The sequence below is a fragment of the Aedes aegypti genome, chromosome 3 (genome assembly GCF_002204515.2).
Source record: "Aedes aegypti strain LVP_AGWG chromosome 3, AaegL5.0 Primary Assembly, whole genome shotgun sequence".
NCBI classification, from domain to species: Eukaryota; Metazoa; Arthropoda; class Insecta; order Diptera; family Culicidae; genus Aedes; species Aedes aegypti.
The window spans coordinates 364,593,216-364,613,413 of NC_035109.1; the positions used below are offsets into that span (position 1 = coordinate 364,593,216).

Sequence of the window (20,198 nt, forward strand, 5' to 3'; positions counted from 1 at the left end):
GCCAGGATCCTGAGCTATCCGGAAAACAAAAATTCTATGCTCACTAGGGTCGCCTGGTGGCAAAATTTTGAATCCTATATCTTTTATAATGATGGTCCTTGAGCTACTGAACAACTTTGCCGAAGACGCCATCTTTCTAAATTGTCACGATCCTGTGCTATCCGCAAAACAAAAATTTTATGCTCACTTGCGCCGCCTGGTGGCAAAATTTCGAATCTCATAACTTTTATAATGATAGCGCTTGAGCTACTGAACAACTTTGCCGAAGGTGCCATCTTTCTAAGTGGCCAGGATCCTGAAATATCCGCAAAACAAAAGTTTCATGCTCACTAGCGCTGCCTGGTGGCGGAATTTCAAATCTCGTAGCCTTTATAATGATAGTCCTTGAGCTACTGAAAAACTTTGCCGAAGAGGCCATGTTTCTAAGTGGTCAGGATCCTGAGCTATCCGGCAAACAAATAATCTATGATCACTAGCGCCGCCTGGTGGCCAAATCTCGAATCTCTTGGCTAGAATAATGATAGTCCTTGAGCTACTGAACAAGTTTGCCAAAGACGCCATCTTTCTAAGTGGCCAGGATCCTGAGCTATCCGGAAAACAAAAATTCTATGCTCACTAGGGTCGCCTGGTGGCAAAATTTTGAATCCTATATCTTTTATAATGATGGTCCTTGAGCTACTGAACAACTTTGCCGAAGACGCCATCTTTCTAAATTGTCACGATCCTGTGCTATCCGCAAAACAAAAATTTTATGCTCACTTGCGCCACCTGGTGGCAAAATTTTGAATCTCATAACTTTTATAATGTTAGCGCTTGAGCTACTGAATAACTTTGCCGAAGACGCCATCTTTCTAAGTGGCCAGCATCCTAAGATAATCGCAAAACAAAAGTTTTATGCTCACTAGCGCCGCCTGGTGGCAAAATTTCGAATCTCATAACTTTTATAATGATAGCGCTTGAGCTACTGAACAACTTTGCCGAAGGTGCCATCTTTCTAAGTGGCCAGGATCCTGAAATATCCGCAAAACAAAAGTTTCATGCTCACTAGCGCTGCCTGGTGGCGAAATTTTGAATCTCATAGCGTTTATAATGATGGTCCTTGAGCTACTGAACAACTTTGTCGAAGACGCCATCTTTATAAGTGGTCATGATCCTGAGATATCCGCAAAACAAAATTTATATGCTCACTAACGCCACCTAGTGGCAGAATTCCGCAATTCAATGACCACCATATGTTAGCCCTTGAACTACTGAACAATTTTGCTGAACATCATGATCCTCTATTTTGAATACTTTTGAAGATAATGATCATTTATAAAAACGGTCGTTAATCTGAATTTCGGTCGTAAAAAAGTGGTCGGAAAAAGAACCGTCGGTAAAAAACGGTCGTAAAAAGAGGTTGGAGTGTACTAAAATATTAAATAAGAAAAATTGGACTTCCTTTTTATTTTTAAAACAAAAACTGATACACAGTGCACAGGTCCATAGAGTAAGGTCAGGCAAAAGTTCGACCTTAGTGGTATAATCAAAGTTTCCGGAAAACAATAGCAATTGAAACAAAATGAAAACCATTCAGTGAACTTTCAACATTAGCTATAATTTTGCTCAACAACTTGTTTGAAAATATTTAACCACTTTCAGTTATAACAGTTTCAAAATTTATTGTCCTCAACGAACTATTGCCCCACAGGTGGAGCAAGACTGGAAATCTAGTGCGGGGCAATAGTCTGCTGCCTAAATACAAAATATCGATACTTTTACGACAATCATACTTTATACCAGCCGTAAACTTATGTTTGACGAAAAATACACCCCATCGTTTTTTATCAAAAAATTGCCCAAAACAGGATAAATTGTTGCAGTTTTTCGCAAAACTAAGAGAAAATGTAAAATTTTGTTAACACTTTTCGCACGATCAGGTAAAATTCGCTTAATTTGAAGATAATGTGTGGATTTTAGGCAATTTGGATTTTTTTGTGAGTTATTACATGTGTCGAAGCATAAATGCAAAAAACTAATGCAGCTCAAAACATTATTATGACAGGCCTATAAATGCCCTTACATAAAATATTGAAAAAGATATTATCTTTATTTATTTCCAAGCAACGAAAGTTTGACCAAAAATTACAATATTCACGTCGAAAACAACAAATAGCCATAATTTTTCAAATCTCAATCGATTTCTATGATGTTTGGAGTGAAAGTCTCTTAATTAAATGGTATCCGAACCACCACGGCATTTATAAATTTGGTTTTGAATTGAGCTAGAGGTCTTTAAATGAAACTCTTGCCCTACTCGAACTTTTGCCTCACTTTACTACTTTGTTTTCAGAAAGTTCTAAGAAAGATTCAAACCTGGTTTAAATTTAAATTTTGCTGATGGATTTTGCCATGGATCACTCCTGGAAAGAATTTTGGGCAGTGTTAAATATACCGTTACCTACTGAACCCGTTCTTTTTTTTAATTTTTATACAGGGCTTGCTGCGGCTTAGTTGATTTAAAATAGGAAATACGAAAAAGTCCAAACAGGAGCAAAATATCACGGTGCATTCCAGACCATTGTTTATAACAAAAAAAAAGAACCTCCTTTAAATCTGAGCTCACCAGTCGTTTTCTATGGTAAAGCTGCATGCCTGGGCAAAATTGAAATATATCTTGATGCCCGTCTTGATAAAACACCCTTTCAAAGGTACAAGTCCACAAATTAAATAGAAATCCGTAATGCTAAAACGGTTTTTCAGGAGTTACGCCCTTTTTAGCCATAACCATTAGAAGTACCGTAATCCGGGAGCAAATTGATCACTAGGGTGAATTTGATCAGGTCGGTACCAAAAAACATTTCTTCGCAAGGATGCTGACGATTTCGTAGGCACCACAGACATTCCATGTTTTCTAGTCAGTTTTGCATAGAAATATTCACAGCTTTTGAAGGTGTAAGCAATACAGTTGAAAACGTATGTGCTAAACAATCCCCTGGTGCTATGCCTACATGTAAACTTCGAGTGTTTAAAATGCTGTATAAGCTTAAGTATGAGCTACTGAACTCATTTTTGATATCATACAGCAATTCTACCCCATTACCCCGAATCCCATTATCCCGAATGCCATTAACCCGAACGCCATTACCCAGAATTCCAAAATCGTGGGGAAATGTCATCAATATCATCATGTCAAGGTAATTGCAAATTCGGGGAATTAGTTTTCGGGATGATGGAATTCGGGGTGATGGCAATCAAGGAAATTGCATTCGGAGTAATGGGGTAGAACACTATACGCAAGTATAGTTTTTTGCTTATAAAACAGTTTATTCTCTAATAATGGGCTTATTTCAAGGGAAATTGCCTACATTAAGGCGTATAAGGCAGATTTTTAGGTTTAATTTTGCAATTATATGATCAAATACTCAAGTTGTAAGAATTTTGACATCATTTTCAGATTCAGGAGACCCAAATTTAGTATATAGGATTTTTATTTCATTAGTAGACCTGCTTGCGTCCTTTTCGTTTTTAAATATTAAAACTGTTGGGGATTTTTTTTATTTCCGTATGGGTTTGGGCCGGAAGGTCTCAGATTTTCATGAAACTTTTTCCACAGGCAGGGCTCATCAATATATGAATAAAAAAATTGAGAAAAATTCAGGGTCGCCTATTTTCCCGGAAAACTCAGTTGGAAATTTTTTGTTTTCCCCTGACACAACTTACTTTGAAAAATCATAACTCAAGAACGAAGCATCATAGAAACAAAGTTTTTTTAATGAAAATGAAAGCAAATTTTCTCAGGAATAAAATAAAAAAAATACTGGAAAAAGTTTTCCACAAAAATTTCCACCATTGAGAAAATTCGTAAGGAAAAGCCGGAAAAACTATGCTCCAATAAGAGGAAAATTTTCAAAAAAATATTTTTGAGAAGGTCATTTCATAAGCTTTAATTGCAGAAATTTTTTCATTTTTTTTTCATTTTTGATTTATGGTCAATTTTGTAAAAAATGTGCAAATGTGCCATTTTGAGCCTTTTGTTTGAAAAATCAAATCGAAAGAGCATTGTAAAAGTGCAAGTGTTGTCAGCTGTATATTACTCGTTATTACCGAGGCTGTTGAAATGGACAAAGTTCAATACTAGGTACGAATACAGTGGGGATTCGCTCGTTGGGGGTCCGCTACATGGAATGACTCGATGGTTGGATGTTCGCTGGTTGGAAAATATTCCAACTAAAAAGCACTCAAATGTCAACAGAAAATGTCAAACTGACTTTGACGTCTGATTGCCGTCGCATTGAAGTCTCCATATATAGCACTAATGCGTATGTATATGTGCGTTCCGTGACGATTTGCTCTCCAGATGCGTTAGTGTGGAGCATTTTCACCAGCTGTCAGTCGTGCCAACTAACGGGTCGGATTCGCTAGATGGAAGGCAGTCGTGTTCCAACCAGCGAATCCCCACTGTACTATTCGCTAGGCTGTAACCCCTTAGGACTGGATGGCCACAAATCAGTAAGGACAAATTTAGCCTCGATTAGCCATGGTCTCATGAACAAGTTTCATTCGAATGGAGTTCGGTGGATTCGGAAAAGATGAAAATCTGCATGAAGTGCATGATTATGATTAACCAGAAAGGAAAATCTTCTGGTGTTAGCAACCAAAGACAATCTTCCCGGTTGAAAAAATAGATAGTATTAAGATGAAAATGTAAGTTATATAACTGAATAATTGAATAAATAAAATTAAAAAAAATAATAATCTTATTTGCTCCATAGAAAAGAAAGAATCCCTTTTCAGTGTAATGAAAAATTGAGGCAGTAACGGTTTTTTTTCAGTTTTTCTTAGTGGTGTAATTTTTCATGAAAAAATATCATCCATTCCGACTTATACTTCATTAAAACCAATCCCATATCTTTTTTTCAGATGTTTTAGAAAATTTGCAATTGCTTTGATAAAAAATCTTTGTTTTTCCGATGCTTCGATTGAAATAAACCCATATTTCAGAAAAGGCTTATATGGTCATTTTCCACAAAATTGGCCATAACTCAAAAACGAAAAAAAAAATTCAAAAATTTTAGCGATTAAAGCTCATGAAATTACCTTCTCAAAAATATATTTTTGAAAGTTTTCCACTAAATGGAACATAGTTTTTCTGGCTTTTCTTTACGAATTTTCTCAACGGTGTAAAATTTTGTGGAAAACTGTTTCCAGTTATTTTTTTTTATTCCTGAGAAAATTTGCTTTTATTTTCATAAAAAACTTTGTTTCTACGATGCTTCTTTCTTGAGTTATGATTTTTCAAAGAAAAGGCTCAAAATGGCACATTTGCACATTTTTTACAAAATTGGCCATAACTCAAAAACGAAAAAAAAACACCATTTCAAAAATGTCAGCGATTAAAGCTTTTGAAATTATCTTCTCAAAAATATTTTTATGAAAATTTTCCACGAGCGGAGCATAGTTTTTCCGGCTTTTCTTTACGAATTTTCTCAACGGTGGAAAATTTTGCGGAAGTTTTTTTCCAGATAATATGTTTTTTTTATTCCTGAGAAAATTTGCTTTCATTCTCATAAAAACTTTGTTTCTACGATGCTTTGTTCTTGAGTTATGATTTTTCAAAGTAAGTTGTGTCAGAGGAAAACAAAAAAATTCCAACTGAGTTTTCCGGGAAAATAAGCGACCCTGAATTTTTCTCAGTTTTTTTTTAATTCATATATTGATGAGCCCTGCCTGTGGAAAACAGTTTCATGAAAATCTGAGACCTTAGGCCCACTTTGTACGGAAATAAAAAAAATCCCCTATTGTTATGATATGTTAAATATTTTTTCATGAAAAATCGATTATATAAACTGATAAAGATCAATGGAGTACTGAATTTGTCGAAATTTGTTTGACAATATTTGAGTTCAGAAGGATAGCATGACAAAAAGTTGTAAAATTGTGATCAATTTGCCCTCGGATTACGCTACTTATTTCAAATAGATGGAAGAGGTAACATATTCCTGTTCATCATCATGTTCAAATTTTGACAACGAGAAACTGCTTTTGCATTTCGTAGAAATTTTGCACTATAAACTTATTTCTCATAGGCTCAAGCGCTATAAGGCATTACGGAGCCAATTGAATATTATTATGAATAGTGAAATTATCTTTATAGCACAACCCTAATGAAATTGAACAATTACATTTAACATTTTTCTAACTTCACTCTGCTTCAAAGAACATTTAGAAACTTGAGATTTTGTTTATGTGCTTATGTCCACCCTTTGCGGAATTTGTCTTCTATTTTGGTCTTCTGGGTCGAGCATAATTCTTTTGAACTGCATAATCCAAATGTATGAAATGAAGAAAAGGAAGCAAAGTTGAAAAGTAGGAAATATTCATTACTGCTCAATTTGTGTGATTTCCGTTACGACAATGCTTTAAATGCGACAATACAATGTTATATTTTATAAAGCACTGCAAGTGCTTGATTTTTCATGCCTGGCATGTTCGAGATTTGACTGCTGAAATATAATAAAACTATGTTGGTTATTGATTTTTTGCTAATTTCAGTTTAAGTTTCCGGAAAATAGTGTAGTTGGTTTGTATGCAAGGCCGTTATAAACTGGTTTGAATCCTGAACAAACTTAAGGTGATTATAGAACGAAGCCACACCTCAAATTTTCAAGAGCACAAGACTTGTGAACCGAACAGCGCTCCACGTTGAAAATCTATCCCATTGGTCAACACAGCAAGCAAGCAATTTGATTGGTTTTCAATGCGGAAATATTGTCAGATTCTCCAGTCTTGTGCACTTAAAAATTCCAAGTTTGGCTTCGCTTTATAATCACCTTAATATTACTCTGTAAGCTTCAATCGGTTACACACTGTGCCTGGAGTATACCCCATTGGGCATAAAGAATTTGGCGTAAGGGCGTTAGGCATAAGGATGTTAGGCATAAAGGACTTTCGGCATAAAATAACATGAAGGTGGATCTTGTTTGGAAATAAATAATATGGTCAGTGTTCAGACAGTATTATTTGCTGTTATCATGGAAAGAGAAATATGCTACTAACGGAAACATTTAAAAATTACACTCATCATTGGAGAAGAGGCAAGGAATTTTATTAGAAAATGTAACAGTGCATTTTTTAAGTTTTGGACAATGCGTGACAGACGAAGGATGGGGTATAGACACCTCAACAACGATGCACGACATTTTTTAAACCTTCCCATGTGGTGTAATTCACAAGAGCCTCACCCGTTTAATAAACAAGTCAACTATTTTTGAGCAGTATAACAAAATGATTGTTGTTTTAGTGTTCTGATTACATCAGTAAAGATAAAAGTTATGTAGTGTAATCGTCGGAAAAACAACCTTAGAAATGATGAAGGCCAAACCTTCAATGCAAATATTATCAAGTAAAATGCAAGTAATCAATATTACTATTATTTGCAGTAAAATATTATTATTATTTGCACTAAAATAGAAACTACTGCATACATAGAATAAAAAAATACTTTATTTTTGTTGTCATCCTACCCTTGTTTTAATATTACATTTCTAGTAGAACCAAGCATGATTATCAGTTCAGTGTTCTAGAAGCATTTATAGAGTGAGTGACTCAGAACTTTTAGTTAATCATTGATGCTTAGTTTTACTCTTTTACGAATCATTAATTATTCGTAAGCTTTATGCATTCGATAAATACATGTTACAATTTTCGTTCTATTTATTTCAACAGGCTCACTGGTATCAATTATATCAAGCCCTGTGATTCAAAGAATAGAAAATCATTGATGAAATTAATTAGGCTAGATTGCCAATGATTGTTGGAATATGACTTGAAAGAACAGCATATTAAATGAAATAGGCAAAATTTCCTATTATAATTTGAACATTTACATCGTTAGTCATTTATCGACAGCATTACATAAAAAAGTACCCGTTGATTTGAAGAAGGGAAACCACTGATGGAAATTTCATTAATTATGTTCGCATAACCACACCATAAAGATGACTGGCAAAATTACTTGCATCCTCTATCTATAGTATGATATTTTTATTTATTAGATCCTTCTTAATTGATCCACTTCTATCACAAAGTCATATCATGAAACATTAAAACGATTATTTAGTAATGTAGGACATCACCACCTTGCTTATCATATTTTTTTTATGAATATTTGACCATGAGATAATTTTGGACCTCTTTAACCTTTCCCAAAAATCATAAAAATAATCTACTTTTTTCACATCAACCATCGCTAGAATAATAAGAAGCTAGTTTCGAGAATTATGCCAATCGTCCATTATGCCTATCTTATATTATTCCTATCGTACTTATGCCTAACGTCCGTATGTCAAACGTATTTATGCCTAGCGTCGTGCACCCCTGTGCCTGTCAAGTTAAGAAACATTAGTCGCCATAACCAGCAAGTGCAAATGGAAAAAAAATCGTACTGGTTAAGCTAAAAAACTTTTCCAAGCTGTTTTATCCTGAACTCTCTCCATATAAGTGTGTTAGCTTATGTTGAAGTATAAAAACTTTTTGTTTTTTTTTTTTTTTTGTAACTATACGCTGTCTCTTCAATTCTTAAGACAAATATTTTAAATTCAGCTTAGCTTAGCTTAGCTTAGACTGACTACACATATCAATGGTTGCTATTCCGTGATTGACCGAAGTCAGTGAAAATGCACAAAGAATCAACTAGAAGTTCGGCTGGGATTGGCCATAATCTTCTTCAGTGTGCATAATTCAGTGCCTCTATTTATACAGGGTCAATAACGGCGCCGGCCACGTCCTTGCAGTCAGGTGGGATTGGGGGAAGGAATGTTAGTGTGTAACCTTTGCTTTTTGGAGACCGTGTTTGCCTCTGCATCTCCACAAAGGCTACTGGGAGGGATGTTTGTTAATGGGGAGGATCGTTGGGTCATAGGATTCACTTTGATAAGCGATTAGACCATGATAAACAATGATTTGTGAGATATATACATACTTATACGTAAATATAATATTTTCATTTGATATGAACAATTTCTATGTAGAGGAAAATAATGCCGACACTTGAGGTGACGAACCATTCAAAGTTTGTTGAACAAATACCTAAATGTAACATTCCTACAGCTGTCAGGACGAAAGCATGTGTTATTATATTTTACTCATTTGAAAAGAAACAAAAAACTCGATTGGTTGGGACATCATAGAACACTCTTATTATTATGCCGACACTTACAGTGGCGAACCATCCAAAGTTTGTTGAATAAAGTGAACCTTTCGCAAGTCTACACTTGTAGTGTCGAACCATTCAAAGTTTTTTTTAATTACAAAAATAAAGGTATATAAAAGGTGTTCTGAAAAAAAAAATGTTAAACATAAATAAATCATGAATCAGAGTTTGTGTCGACACTCACAGTGACGAACCATCCATAGTTTGTTGATAAATCATATATTTTATAGATTAGAAATAGTAGCATGAAACGAGCTCACCAATTGATCCGTTATCCTTGACTGAGCAGCCACAATCCACTTTCGGCTTCACTCGTTTGCTCGGCTATAAAAAAGCACTCAGGAAAAAAAATAAGCGCGCGACCCAAAAAGAATAAAAAAAAACTGTTCGGGCTTTCTTGACGCACTGCCCAGGAGCAAGCGTCAAGGTCGAAGGATCAAACAGAACTAACCGATCGCGGCACTTTTTCAGTTACTCCAACCGAACTCACCGATCACGCCACTTTTTCACTTACGAGACCGACGCGCGACATGTTTGATCCTGCCCTCGTCGCTTGCCCCGGGAAAAGCAAGTGTCAAGGTCGAAAGATCAAACAGAACTAACCGATCGCGGCACTTTTTCACTTACGAGACCGACGCGCGACATGTTTGATCCTGCCCTCGTCGCTCGCCCCGGCAAAAGCAAGTGTCAAGGTCGAAAGATCAAACAGAACTAACCGATCGCGGCACTTTTTCACTTTCTTCAACCGAACTCACCGATCACGCCACTTTTTCACTTACGAGACCGACGCGCGACATGTTTGATCCTGCCCTCGTCGCTCGCCCCGGCAAAAGCAAGTGTCAAGGTCGAAAGATCAAACAGAACTAACCGATCGCAGCACTTTTTCACTTTCTTCAACCGAACTCCCGATCACGCCACTTTTTCACTTACGAGACCGACGCGCGACATGTTTGATCCTGCCCTCGTCGCTCGCCCCGGCAAAAGCAAGTGTCAAGGTCGAAAGATCAAACAGAACTCCTTAAGACAAATATTTTAAATTCAGATCTGTAAGTCAATTTGCGACGAAACGGATGCTTTAAGCTTTTTATTGTTTGCTTCTATTGCACTTTTGCTATTTATGTCGTTAATTTCATTTGATTTAATACATTACACTGAATTTATAATGTTAAAAAAATACGATTTTACTGTAACATTGAGTAGCACGCAATCAAAACACTTGGTAGCATTCGATTAAAATATAATTTAGTAACATCATCAAACTGGCTTCGTTATGCCTTAAAACGCTTGAGCCTATGAAAAATAAATAAAATTGTGAGAAACTTTTATGACATGTAATAGCAGTTTATCATTGACATGACTAACGATATTAGAATGCCTCTTCTATCCTTTAAAAATTAATGCTTCTAATGGTTACGCTTGAAAAAATATATGACACTATAAATTTTGTCAATCTTTTGATTCGAAAATCCGATCAGTGGTTTCAAATTACTAGGCAAACCAGTTTCGAACCAAGTTTTGATGGTAAATTTCTTATGATAATCATGGTAAGTGAAAAACTGTTTGAAAATCTCGAATTTTTTTGAATTTGTGGACTTATACCTTCTAATCAGACTCTTCGATTTATTTTTGCGTGCAGCCCGACTATAAAAAACGACTGCTGAGCTCAGATTTAATGGAATTTTCTTCTGATAATAACGGTCTTGGGAGATACCGAACGGGAACCAAAAATAGACCATACAGGAATCAGGAGATTAAAATATCCACAATTTTTTTTATCATAAAAATCCAACCAGACATTTTTTTACGAATATATTTTTTTGGGAACTTCAAGTATTACTGTAGATTTTTTCACACATTTTGCCAATCCTTGAGATCAGCTAGTCGTTTTTCAATCAATTTCACTAGGATGTCGTACAAGATTTCCGTTCAGGACATTTTCAAGAACTAAAGCAATAATTTATATAGAGATTCCTCCACTGATTTCCTGGGTTTTTCTCCAGAGTAGGCGTTCAGATGTTTTGCAAAATTGTATCAAGAATATTTCTAAGAATTCCTTTCGACATTGCTCCACAGATTCCTTCTATGTTTTTTTTTGACGGGGATGAACCAGCCTCGGGCTGAAATTCCCTATAATAAAGTTTCAATTATTATTATTCTATGATTTCTTAAAAGAGCCCATCAGAAATTCTTTGAGAAATTTCAAAGGATGTACTCAAATAATTTATCTAGAGATGTCTCCAGGAAATTGTCACGGACATTTTCAAAAATAGTATTCAAAACTGAAAAACCCTGGAAAGTATCGCTAAAACAAATCCTGTAGTAATGCTTGATGGAACTTCTATAGAAATTCCTGATGAACTATAGCGAGGATCTCTGAAAAGCTCTCTTACTTCGGAGGAAGTGTTTCTAGAAGAATTCCGGCAATTTGCTAAAAAAAATTTCGACAAATAATCAAATGAATCTCTGCATTCAGTCCTGCTGGATTTTCTGGAGGCATTTCTTGCAAAACATTGAATAGTCCTTAGAAACCTTTTGCAGTAATGGCCGGAATAATAAATGTAGTATTTTCAGCTATGAAACCCCAAATGAAATTTTGATGCATTCATGAGGATTTGACGTTTTTTAGTGTTTAGATGAAGTTCAGAAGTGATTCTTGGATGAAATGTTGGAGAAATTTATATCGAGTATATCCTGGAAGAGTACTCAATTTATTACTAAAGAACATTCCTGGAAGAATTTTCATGCAATTCCTGGGATAAACTGTACATGGGTGTAAAAGTATTTTAATGACAATGGCTGGAGAAACTACTGGAAAAATCGGATTAGGAACTTTTGGAGGACTAGTTACATGGATTTGAGGAGAAATCTTTAACAATTTTCTTCTAAAGCTCTGGTAAACCCTTTGGGGATTTATTCAAGAGCTTCTTCGGAAGATCTGCTAGAGTAACTACTTGAAAATATGTTGAAAACTGCAATTGGTGGAAAAATTTTCTAGGGAAATCCTGGATTAGAATTTTAGAATTCTTGTGGAAATTTCTGATTATGTGTTTGAAATCGGAAATCAGAGTAGGAAAATTGAGACTTAAGAGTTCATATAAGTTTAAAAAAATACTTTAACGACCTTTCATTGATAATCGAGACTTTTTAAAGATTTGCACTAAAATACAGACCAAGTCTTTAAGAGGAGACCTGCTACAGGACTTAGTCTGAAAACAAAAATTTATACAAATCGATGAATGGAAAGAAGAGTTCTGACACTTTTGAATGAACATTTTTTTTTTTTAATTTCTTTATTAGTATCATTCCAAACATAACATTCATTTCTTATATCTAGGTGTTCTGTGTTATTAGACAACACTATCATCCTAATTTGGTAAAACATATTTAAGATTTAATTAACATTTTGTTAACAACATATTACGTTTCATTTGCCGTAGCAGTTCAGTTTTTTTACAGATGAGTTGATTTCACCTGCTTATAAGAGAAAAAAAAACGTTTTTAATATACTTAACCTAACTTAACCTAAACATATAACGCATTAATCGTGGAAATAGAAGATTGTAACGATTTTTGCCTGAAATTATTAATGATTGTATTTGACATTTGTTCCAATGTTTCAACATTGGATATTCTATGTAACTCATTGGTACTATACCAGGGAGGAAGCCTCAGAATCATTTTCAAAATTTTATTTTGAATTCTCTGCAGAGCTTTCTTCCTGGTATTACAACAGCTAGTCCATATTGATACAGCATACAACATGGCTGGCCTGAAAATTTGTTTGATTATCAAAAGCTTGTTCTTAAGACAAAGTTTTGATTTTCTATTAATAAGGAGATAGAGACATTTTACATTTTTATTACATTTGGCTTGAATGCCCTCAATGTGATTTTTGAAAGTTAAATTCTTATCTAGCATGAGCCCTAGATACTTAACTTCATCTGACCAATTTATTGGAACCCCTCTCATCGTGACAACATGTCTACTTGAAGGTTTCAAATAAAAAGCTTTTGGTTTATGTGAGTATATTATTATTTGAGTGTTGGAAGCATTAGGAGAAATCTTCCAGTTTTGCAAGTACGAAGAAAAAATATCTAAACTTTTTTGCAATCGACTACAGATGACACGCAGGCTTCGTCCTTTGGCGGAGAGGCCTGTGTCATCCGCAAACAAAGATTTTTGACATCCCTGAGGTAGCTCAGGTAAGTCAGATGTGAAAATATTGTATAATATTGGTCCCAAAATGCTGCCTTGGGGAACACCAGCTCTTACAGGAAGTCTTTCAGATCTGGAGTTCTGATAATTAACCTGAAGTGTACGATTTGACAGATAACTTTGAATTATTCTAACAATGTATGTTGGAAAATTAAAGTTTTTTAATTTTACAATCAAACCTTCATGCCAAACACTGTCGAATGCTTTTTCTATGTCTAGAAGAGCAAGACCAGTAGAATAGCCTTCAGATTTGTTGGAACGGATCAAATTTGTTACACGTAAAAGTTGATGAGTGGTCGAATGTCCATGGCGGAATCCGAACTGTTCATTGGCAAAAATTGAATTTTCGTTGATGTGGGCCATCATTCTGTTCAAAATAACCTTTTCAAAAAGTTTACTGATGGAGGAAAGCAAACTGATTGGACGATAGCTAGAAGCTTCTGCAGGATTTTTGTCTGGTTTTAAAATTGGAACAACCTTAGCATTTTTCCATTTGTCAGGAAAATATGCTAATTGAAAACATTTGTTAAATATATCAACTAGAAATGATAAGCTACTTTCTGGAAGTTTCTTGATGAGGATGTAGAAAATTCCATCATCGCCAGGAGCTTTCATATTTTTGAATTTTTTAATAATAGTTCTCACTTCTTCCAAATCAGTCTCCCAGGCATTTTCGAAAACGTTCTCTTGATTGAGAATATTTTCGAACTCCTGAGTAACTTCATTTTCAATTGGACTAGTAAGTCCTAAATTAAAATTGTGCGCACTTTCAAACTGCATAGCAAGTTTTTGAGCTTTTTCGCAATTAGTTAGTAATAATTTGTTTTCCTCTTTCAATGCCGGTATTGGCTTCTGAGGTTTTTTCAAGATTTTAGATAATTTCCAAAAGGGCTTAGAGCCAGGGTCCAATTGAGAAATTTTATTTTCAAAATTTTTGTTTCTTAATTGAGCAAAACGTTTCTTGATTTCTTTCTGCAAATCCTGCCATATAATTTTCATAGCAGGATCGCGAGTGCGTTGAAATTGCCTTCTCCTCACGTTTTTAAGACGGATCAAGAGTTTAAGATCATCGTCTATAATCACGGATTCAAATTTTACATTTTGGAATTGCAATGCTCCGGGCTTCAACAATGGAATTTGTTAAAGTTTCAAGAACATTGTCAATATCAAGTTTAGTTTCTAAAGAAATGTTAACATCAAGATTAGAGTCAACATACGTTTTATATATATTCCAGTCGGCTCGTAAATAATTGAAAGTGGAGCTGATAGGATTGAGAATCGCTTCTTGGGATATTTGAAATGTAACAGGGACATGATCAGAATCAAAATCAGCATGAGTAATCAGTTGGCTACAAAGATGACTAGAGTCGGTTAAGACCAAATCAATCGTAGATGGATTTTTTGAATGAACATTTAATATCGGAAAGTACATATCGATAGTACATCTCGAAAGAATCACTACCGTTTTTATTTATATTACGGTCACTTGAGGCCTCAGTGATTTTTTTTATGATTCTTCAGTGTTATTAAGCTTAGGATATTCTTAGCTTTTTAAAGAATGATAAAGACATATTTTTAATACATAAAATTGTTTGTCCTTATAATTGGCTTGTTCAGCGGTATCCTGTTTTTTACATATTCTGATTCTACGTTAAAAACTGAGCTGGAATCCAAAGTTTCATTATTTTCCGTGCCTAACTCTTATTAAAACATGTTTGAATTTAGTATGGAAATCGCGTTTGAATTACCCCTTGGCTAATTTTACTATGAGACAAACTGTCATTATGTAAATTGAAATGTCATTGAGCCGACCGATAAAAATCTTTTTTAATCATTTACTATATCAAAAATAAGATATTAAAGCGCCATTAAACCGTGTTACACTTAGACTTTCGATCAAGCTACCAAAAATTGTGAATTTTTCATCACTAGACAACAGAATTCTTATTCTGGACCAGTGGCGCGGGAAGTGGGTAGGACAGGTAGGACATGTACTACGCACAAAAACACCTGGGTAGGACAGTCAAAGGATTGTCCTACCCACGATTCAACAAAAAAAAAAAAAAAAACTTCAGTGCAAAGAATTTCACAGAATGTTTGCTGCTCATCCATTTGTTACATACAAATATATGAGGAAATTAGAACAGCCACACTGGTTGTAAAGGCAAGCTTTTTGGCCTATTTTTGTCAAATTTGTTCTATAAAATTGGCATAAAAAGGATTTAAATAAATATTTTTTAATATGAATAATAACACAACTTGATTCAATGAATGTTGCAAATGACATGATTGGTAGTATGTTTATTTACAGAGACTTGGTCTATAATTCAATGCAAGTTTCTAAAAAGTTTATATTTTTATTTATTTTTAGTCAAAATGGTCTCTAAAATCTTTTTTTCCCTTATTCTGCTTGATTTAGATCCTGACGCAAAATTGTACAGGCTCCAAATAAACCTTCGGAGAATATAATGGGTTCAAGAGCCTCTTCAAGAAATTCGTCTCAGATTCCTCGAGGAATCTATGATAATTCCTTTTTTTTTTTTAAATACTTTCTCCAACAGGGTTCTCTTCAGGAATTCTGGCAAAGATTTTTCTACAAATTCCCCCTTAAATTCTACCAGCGATTTTTCAAAGAATACTTAGAAGAATTTTTCCAAATTTCGATCCAATAATCTTTGAAACCTCCAAAGCTATTACTTTCAGTAATTTCCTCATTTAAAATTTGTTTTCCAAACTATCCTAGAATTTCCTCCAGATATTTTTCACTAATCCTTAAACCAAATTCTCCAGTTACAACTCATGGAGATCTTCAAAAAATTCTACAAAATTTCTTCCTAGGAAATTCACAAAGGTTTATTCCAGAGTGTTTTGAAAAAATAGCTTAAGAGTTTTTTTTTATAAGGAACCCTGCGAGAATTTCTTCAAATGTTCATGTGGATTCCATCAAGAATTCGTCCACGTTTCCTCCCAGAAATCAAAAATTCCTTGATGGGTTCTTTGGACAAATCTATTTTTTCAAGTACCAAACATTTCTTAAAAAGTATCTCAAAAAATTCCCATGTAATCTTCAAAAGTTTATTTAAGGTGTTACACCAGCTTATACTACAGATTTTTTTCCAGTAAATCCTCCGATCATTCCTACACAATTTTCTAAAGAGATTTTTTCCAATGTTTTTCGAGAAATTCTGCGGAATACAATCCCGAAATTCGATTGATTTGGTTATCTTTGCAAATAATCTAGAATTTTTTTAAACCTACCACAAAAGGGTGACTTTAAAACTTACCCTAGTTTCATCAAAGGGAACTCTAGGATTTTCTTTAGAAATACCTCACGGATTTATTTTAAGAAAAAAATCTTGGCATTTCCCTGGAGACATTCCTGGAAGAATTTCGGATTTTCTTTTTATTTAAGACTTATTTGAGAAAATCTCAAAAAACTACTAGAGAAATCTCTGAAGAATTCTTAGAAGGAATCTCTGGATCAATTGCTGAAGGTATCTTTAGTGAAATCCCTAGTAAAAATGCCTAGAATTTGCTGGAGAAATTATTGATTAAATTTTAGAAGACGTTTTGGTCGGGAGCCTTGAAGCGATGAGGAGCCTTAAGATGGGAAAATTTTCTCAAAGAATTTTTGATGGAATTAAGATGATTTCTGAAACAATCTTTGGAGAAATTCCATTGCTGTGGTTTTCCTTGGGAAAATTCAGGTTGAATTTTAGGTATCCTAATAAACATCTTGAAGAAATTCATTTGGAAATAATCACTAAATGAACTTTTTTGGAAATTTCCGAAGCAATATCTGAATATTTGTCCTACCCATGGTTTCGAACGTGGCCGCGCCTCTGTTCTGAACGTTTCATCACTTTTACCGGACATTTTGATCAGAATTACGCACAGCTCATGTAAATCATAATAAGAAAAGTCAAATTGTTAATTGAACTCAACATTCCATTCTTAATTTTTATAGATATCTATAGAAATGATTATCAAAATGAGTCTCAAAAGTGTGAACTTTTGATCGGCAAATATTTGAACATTTCGTCTGAAATCTAATCTAATTGTTCAACATCTCTAAACTTATGAATCTATGATAATTAGGGACCAAAAACTGGAGGAAATGGGATGAAAAAGGAAAGGAATCGGCATTTGGGGAAAAAGTAGCACAACTCGTATCACATGATTATAATATATTGTTTTATGGGGATAAGCAAGGGAATCATCCAGGTCTTCATCATTTCCACTGTTGCAGCAAATTATTATTATTCAATTATTTATGTTAAACCCAAATGTATTAAATTTGTTTTCCAGTAAGCCTTCTAAAATATTTATTTGTAGATTACAGGGCCCGTGCATCTAAAATTTCACATTCGTTATTCGTAAATAATAAATGTATTACATATAATAATTAAGCGAATTTTCTTTGAATTTGAACACGAGTATCGTAAATCTGTCGCCTTCAAGTAATGTGTCAGAACCTGTTCCTAGAACTCGTCCTATCGAATCTTACCTTGAACAAATAGCACCAACATCAGCATCGCCATCCACCGTAGACTGCGGTACGAGCTCCGGTCAGCTATATCCAACATTTTGACGAAGTTGTCGCCTCTCTAAAATCCACACCACAAAAACACTCCTCCCAGAAGGAAACACTGACTGTATCTCGCTGGACCGAGTACCCTAATCAATCAAAAAATTTAGCCGGCTTTTTTTGCAGGTTTATCTGGCGCTGCCGGTTTTTAAAATCGCCAACCGTTGTTGTGTCGTGTTTGCAACTGACAGCTCACTTCAATCCACTGGCAATCTCCGCGCGTAAATCCTGCACTCGGTTTCACCTTACACGCTTCTGGGTCGTTGTTTTGTCAGATTTCACTTCCACCCACAGACAGACCCTCAACTTGGGTTGGTTCTTGAAACTACACTTCTCCACGGCTTCTTGATGTTACACTTTTCTTTGTAGCCGGGGGTCGTACACTTAACCGAAGTGGGTGGCGAAGTGACAAGAACTTTTTCTCAGTAGCTTTCCAGAAAACGGCGTGACAAAGAATCGAAAGAAAAATAAAAGCTGTTTTATAAAGCACTTTCGCCCTCTTTTGAACGACCTTCTGCTAAGCTAAGCTACGTTGGAATAACTTTTTCTCTGAAGCTAATTCCTAAGAATTTACTCGGACGCAAACACCAAAATTCTTTTAACTACCGAAATGAAATCACAAATAATTCTCGTTGAAGCCTTGCCTTCTTCCTGGAACGGATTTCTACATTCGACAAAATCCTGGATCCGAGATTGAACTGGGATATCCCCCACGCGAAAATCAACAACTCACTTCGTAGAACGGGACACTTCAATCATTCCTTCCGACCAAACATCATTCCGAATGCTTTTTGCTCAACTACGACGTAGACTACGACATCAGCTATACAGGACGACAAACTCACTGAGCCCCATCAAGCAGCAGCGCCATGTGGAGGAGGACGGTGATCATCATCAATCAGCAGCGTGGCTCACAACTGCAGACAACTGCACACAACAATGCAATCAATCGGCCCCGGCTCCCGGTCACAAAAAGCGCATTCGACGTCTACACTACGGCACACTGCACACGTGTTTCGGTTGAGTTATGATGCACGGATTCACGGATCCTCCGTTTCACGTCGCGCACTCACACGCACTCTGTATCGAAACGAAAAACGACCGTCGTCGTCGTCGTCGTGATTCGAACACTGACCGCTCGCTCTGTGGGCTAGTGGACTAAACGTCTGATCCAAACTACGGGATGGAAAGCCAGAGGAGAGAACATCCGCCGCCGATCTGAACGTTCAACCTTCACGCGCTAGACTGACCAGCCAGCAGTTTGTTTCGACGGTTCCGTCGTCAGCTGAGTTGTGTTCTTCCGAATACGATGGCGATGGCGATGACGACAAGGACGGAGGGTGCGCGGGTTCTTGGGATCGGTTCCGATTTCGGTGAGAGGCGAGAATATGGGGAGAGAACTTTTGTGCGTGCCTTCGTGTCTCGCTCGGGACGTTCGTAAGGACTCGGGTTGTGTTCGCGTGGTTTTGAGGGTGGAAAGGATAACGATGAGGGTGAAGTTGGTTGTGGATGAACTGCTCGATTTTGGAGTTGCGAAGGGGAATTTTCGTTCATGGTGGGTAGAATTGAAATGGGTTTCATCTGGTTGGGTTTGTCGGACTGTCTAATTTAAACTTGGGTAGGGACGTAACTTATGCGTAAATGGCCACTTCTTCTTCTTAACATTAACGTCCACACTGGGACAGAGCCTGCTTCTCAGCTTAGTCTTCTTATGAGCACTTCCACAGTTATTAATTGAGAGCTTTCTTTGCCAAAGTTGCCATTTTCGCATTCGTATATCGTGTGGCAGGAACGATGATACTCTATGCCCAGGGAAGTCAAGGAAATTTCCATTATGAAAAGATCCTGGACCGGCCGGGAATCGAACACAGACACCTTCAGCATTGCTTTGCTTTGTAGCCGCGGACTCTAACCACTCGGCTAAGGAAGGCCTTATGGCCAGTTATTGAATTGAAATCAACCGGCATGATGAATCATGTTGAATCTGCGAATGTTAGGTTAATAAAAGGATAAATTTTTAAGGTATTTTTATGTGTCTTTATAACAAAACGAAAAATAATTAGGTATTGGAAACAAAATCTTGCTAAAATTGGCAATTTCAAAGTGCATAAATCTCAAGAGGAATTGCGAAAAACGTGTGAACTGCTATTCTACGCATATTTGTCCCGCGGTCCATAAGGTTTACAAAGAACATGGGACAAG

The 20,198-nt window shown here is 35.8% G+C and overlaps 1 protein-coding gene across 1 annotated transcript in view; it reads right to left on the reverse strand.

Moving 5' to 3' along the window:
- The window catches only part of LOC5566851 (lachesin), a 601,395-nt gene extending 582,143 nt beyond the window's left edge, over window positions 1–19,252 (reverse strand). The window contains exon 1 of the mRNA XM_021848912.1: window positions 17,916–19,252. Coding sequence (XP_021704604.1) covers window positions 17,916–17,994 — 79 coding nt within the window. The 5' untranslated portion in view covers window positions 17,995–19,252. The remainder of the gene's footprint in view (window positions 1–17,915) is intronic.
- Between the last annotated feature and the right edge of the window lie 946 nt (window positions 19,253–20,198).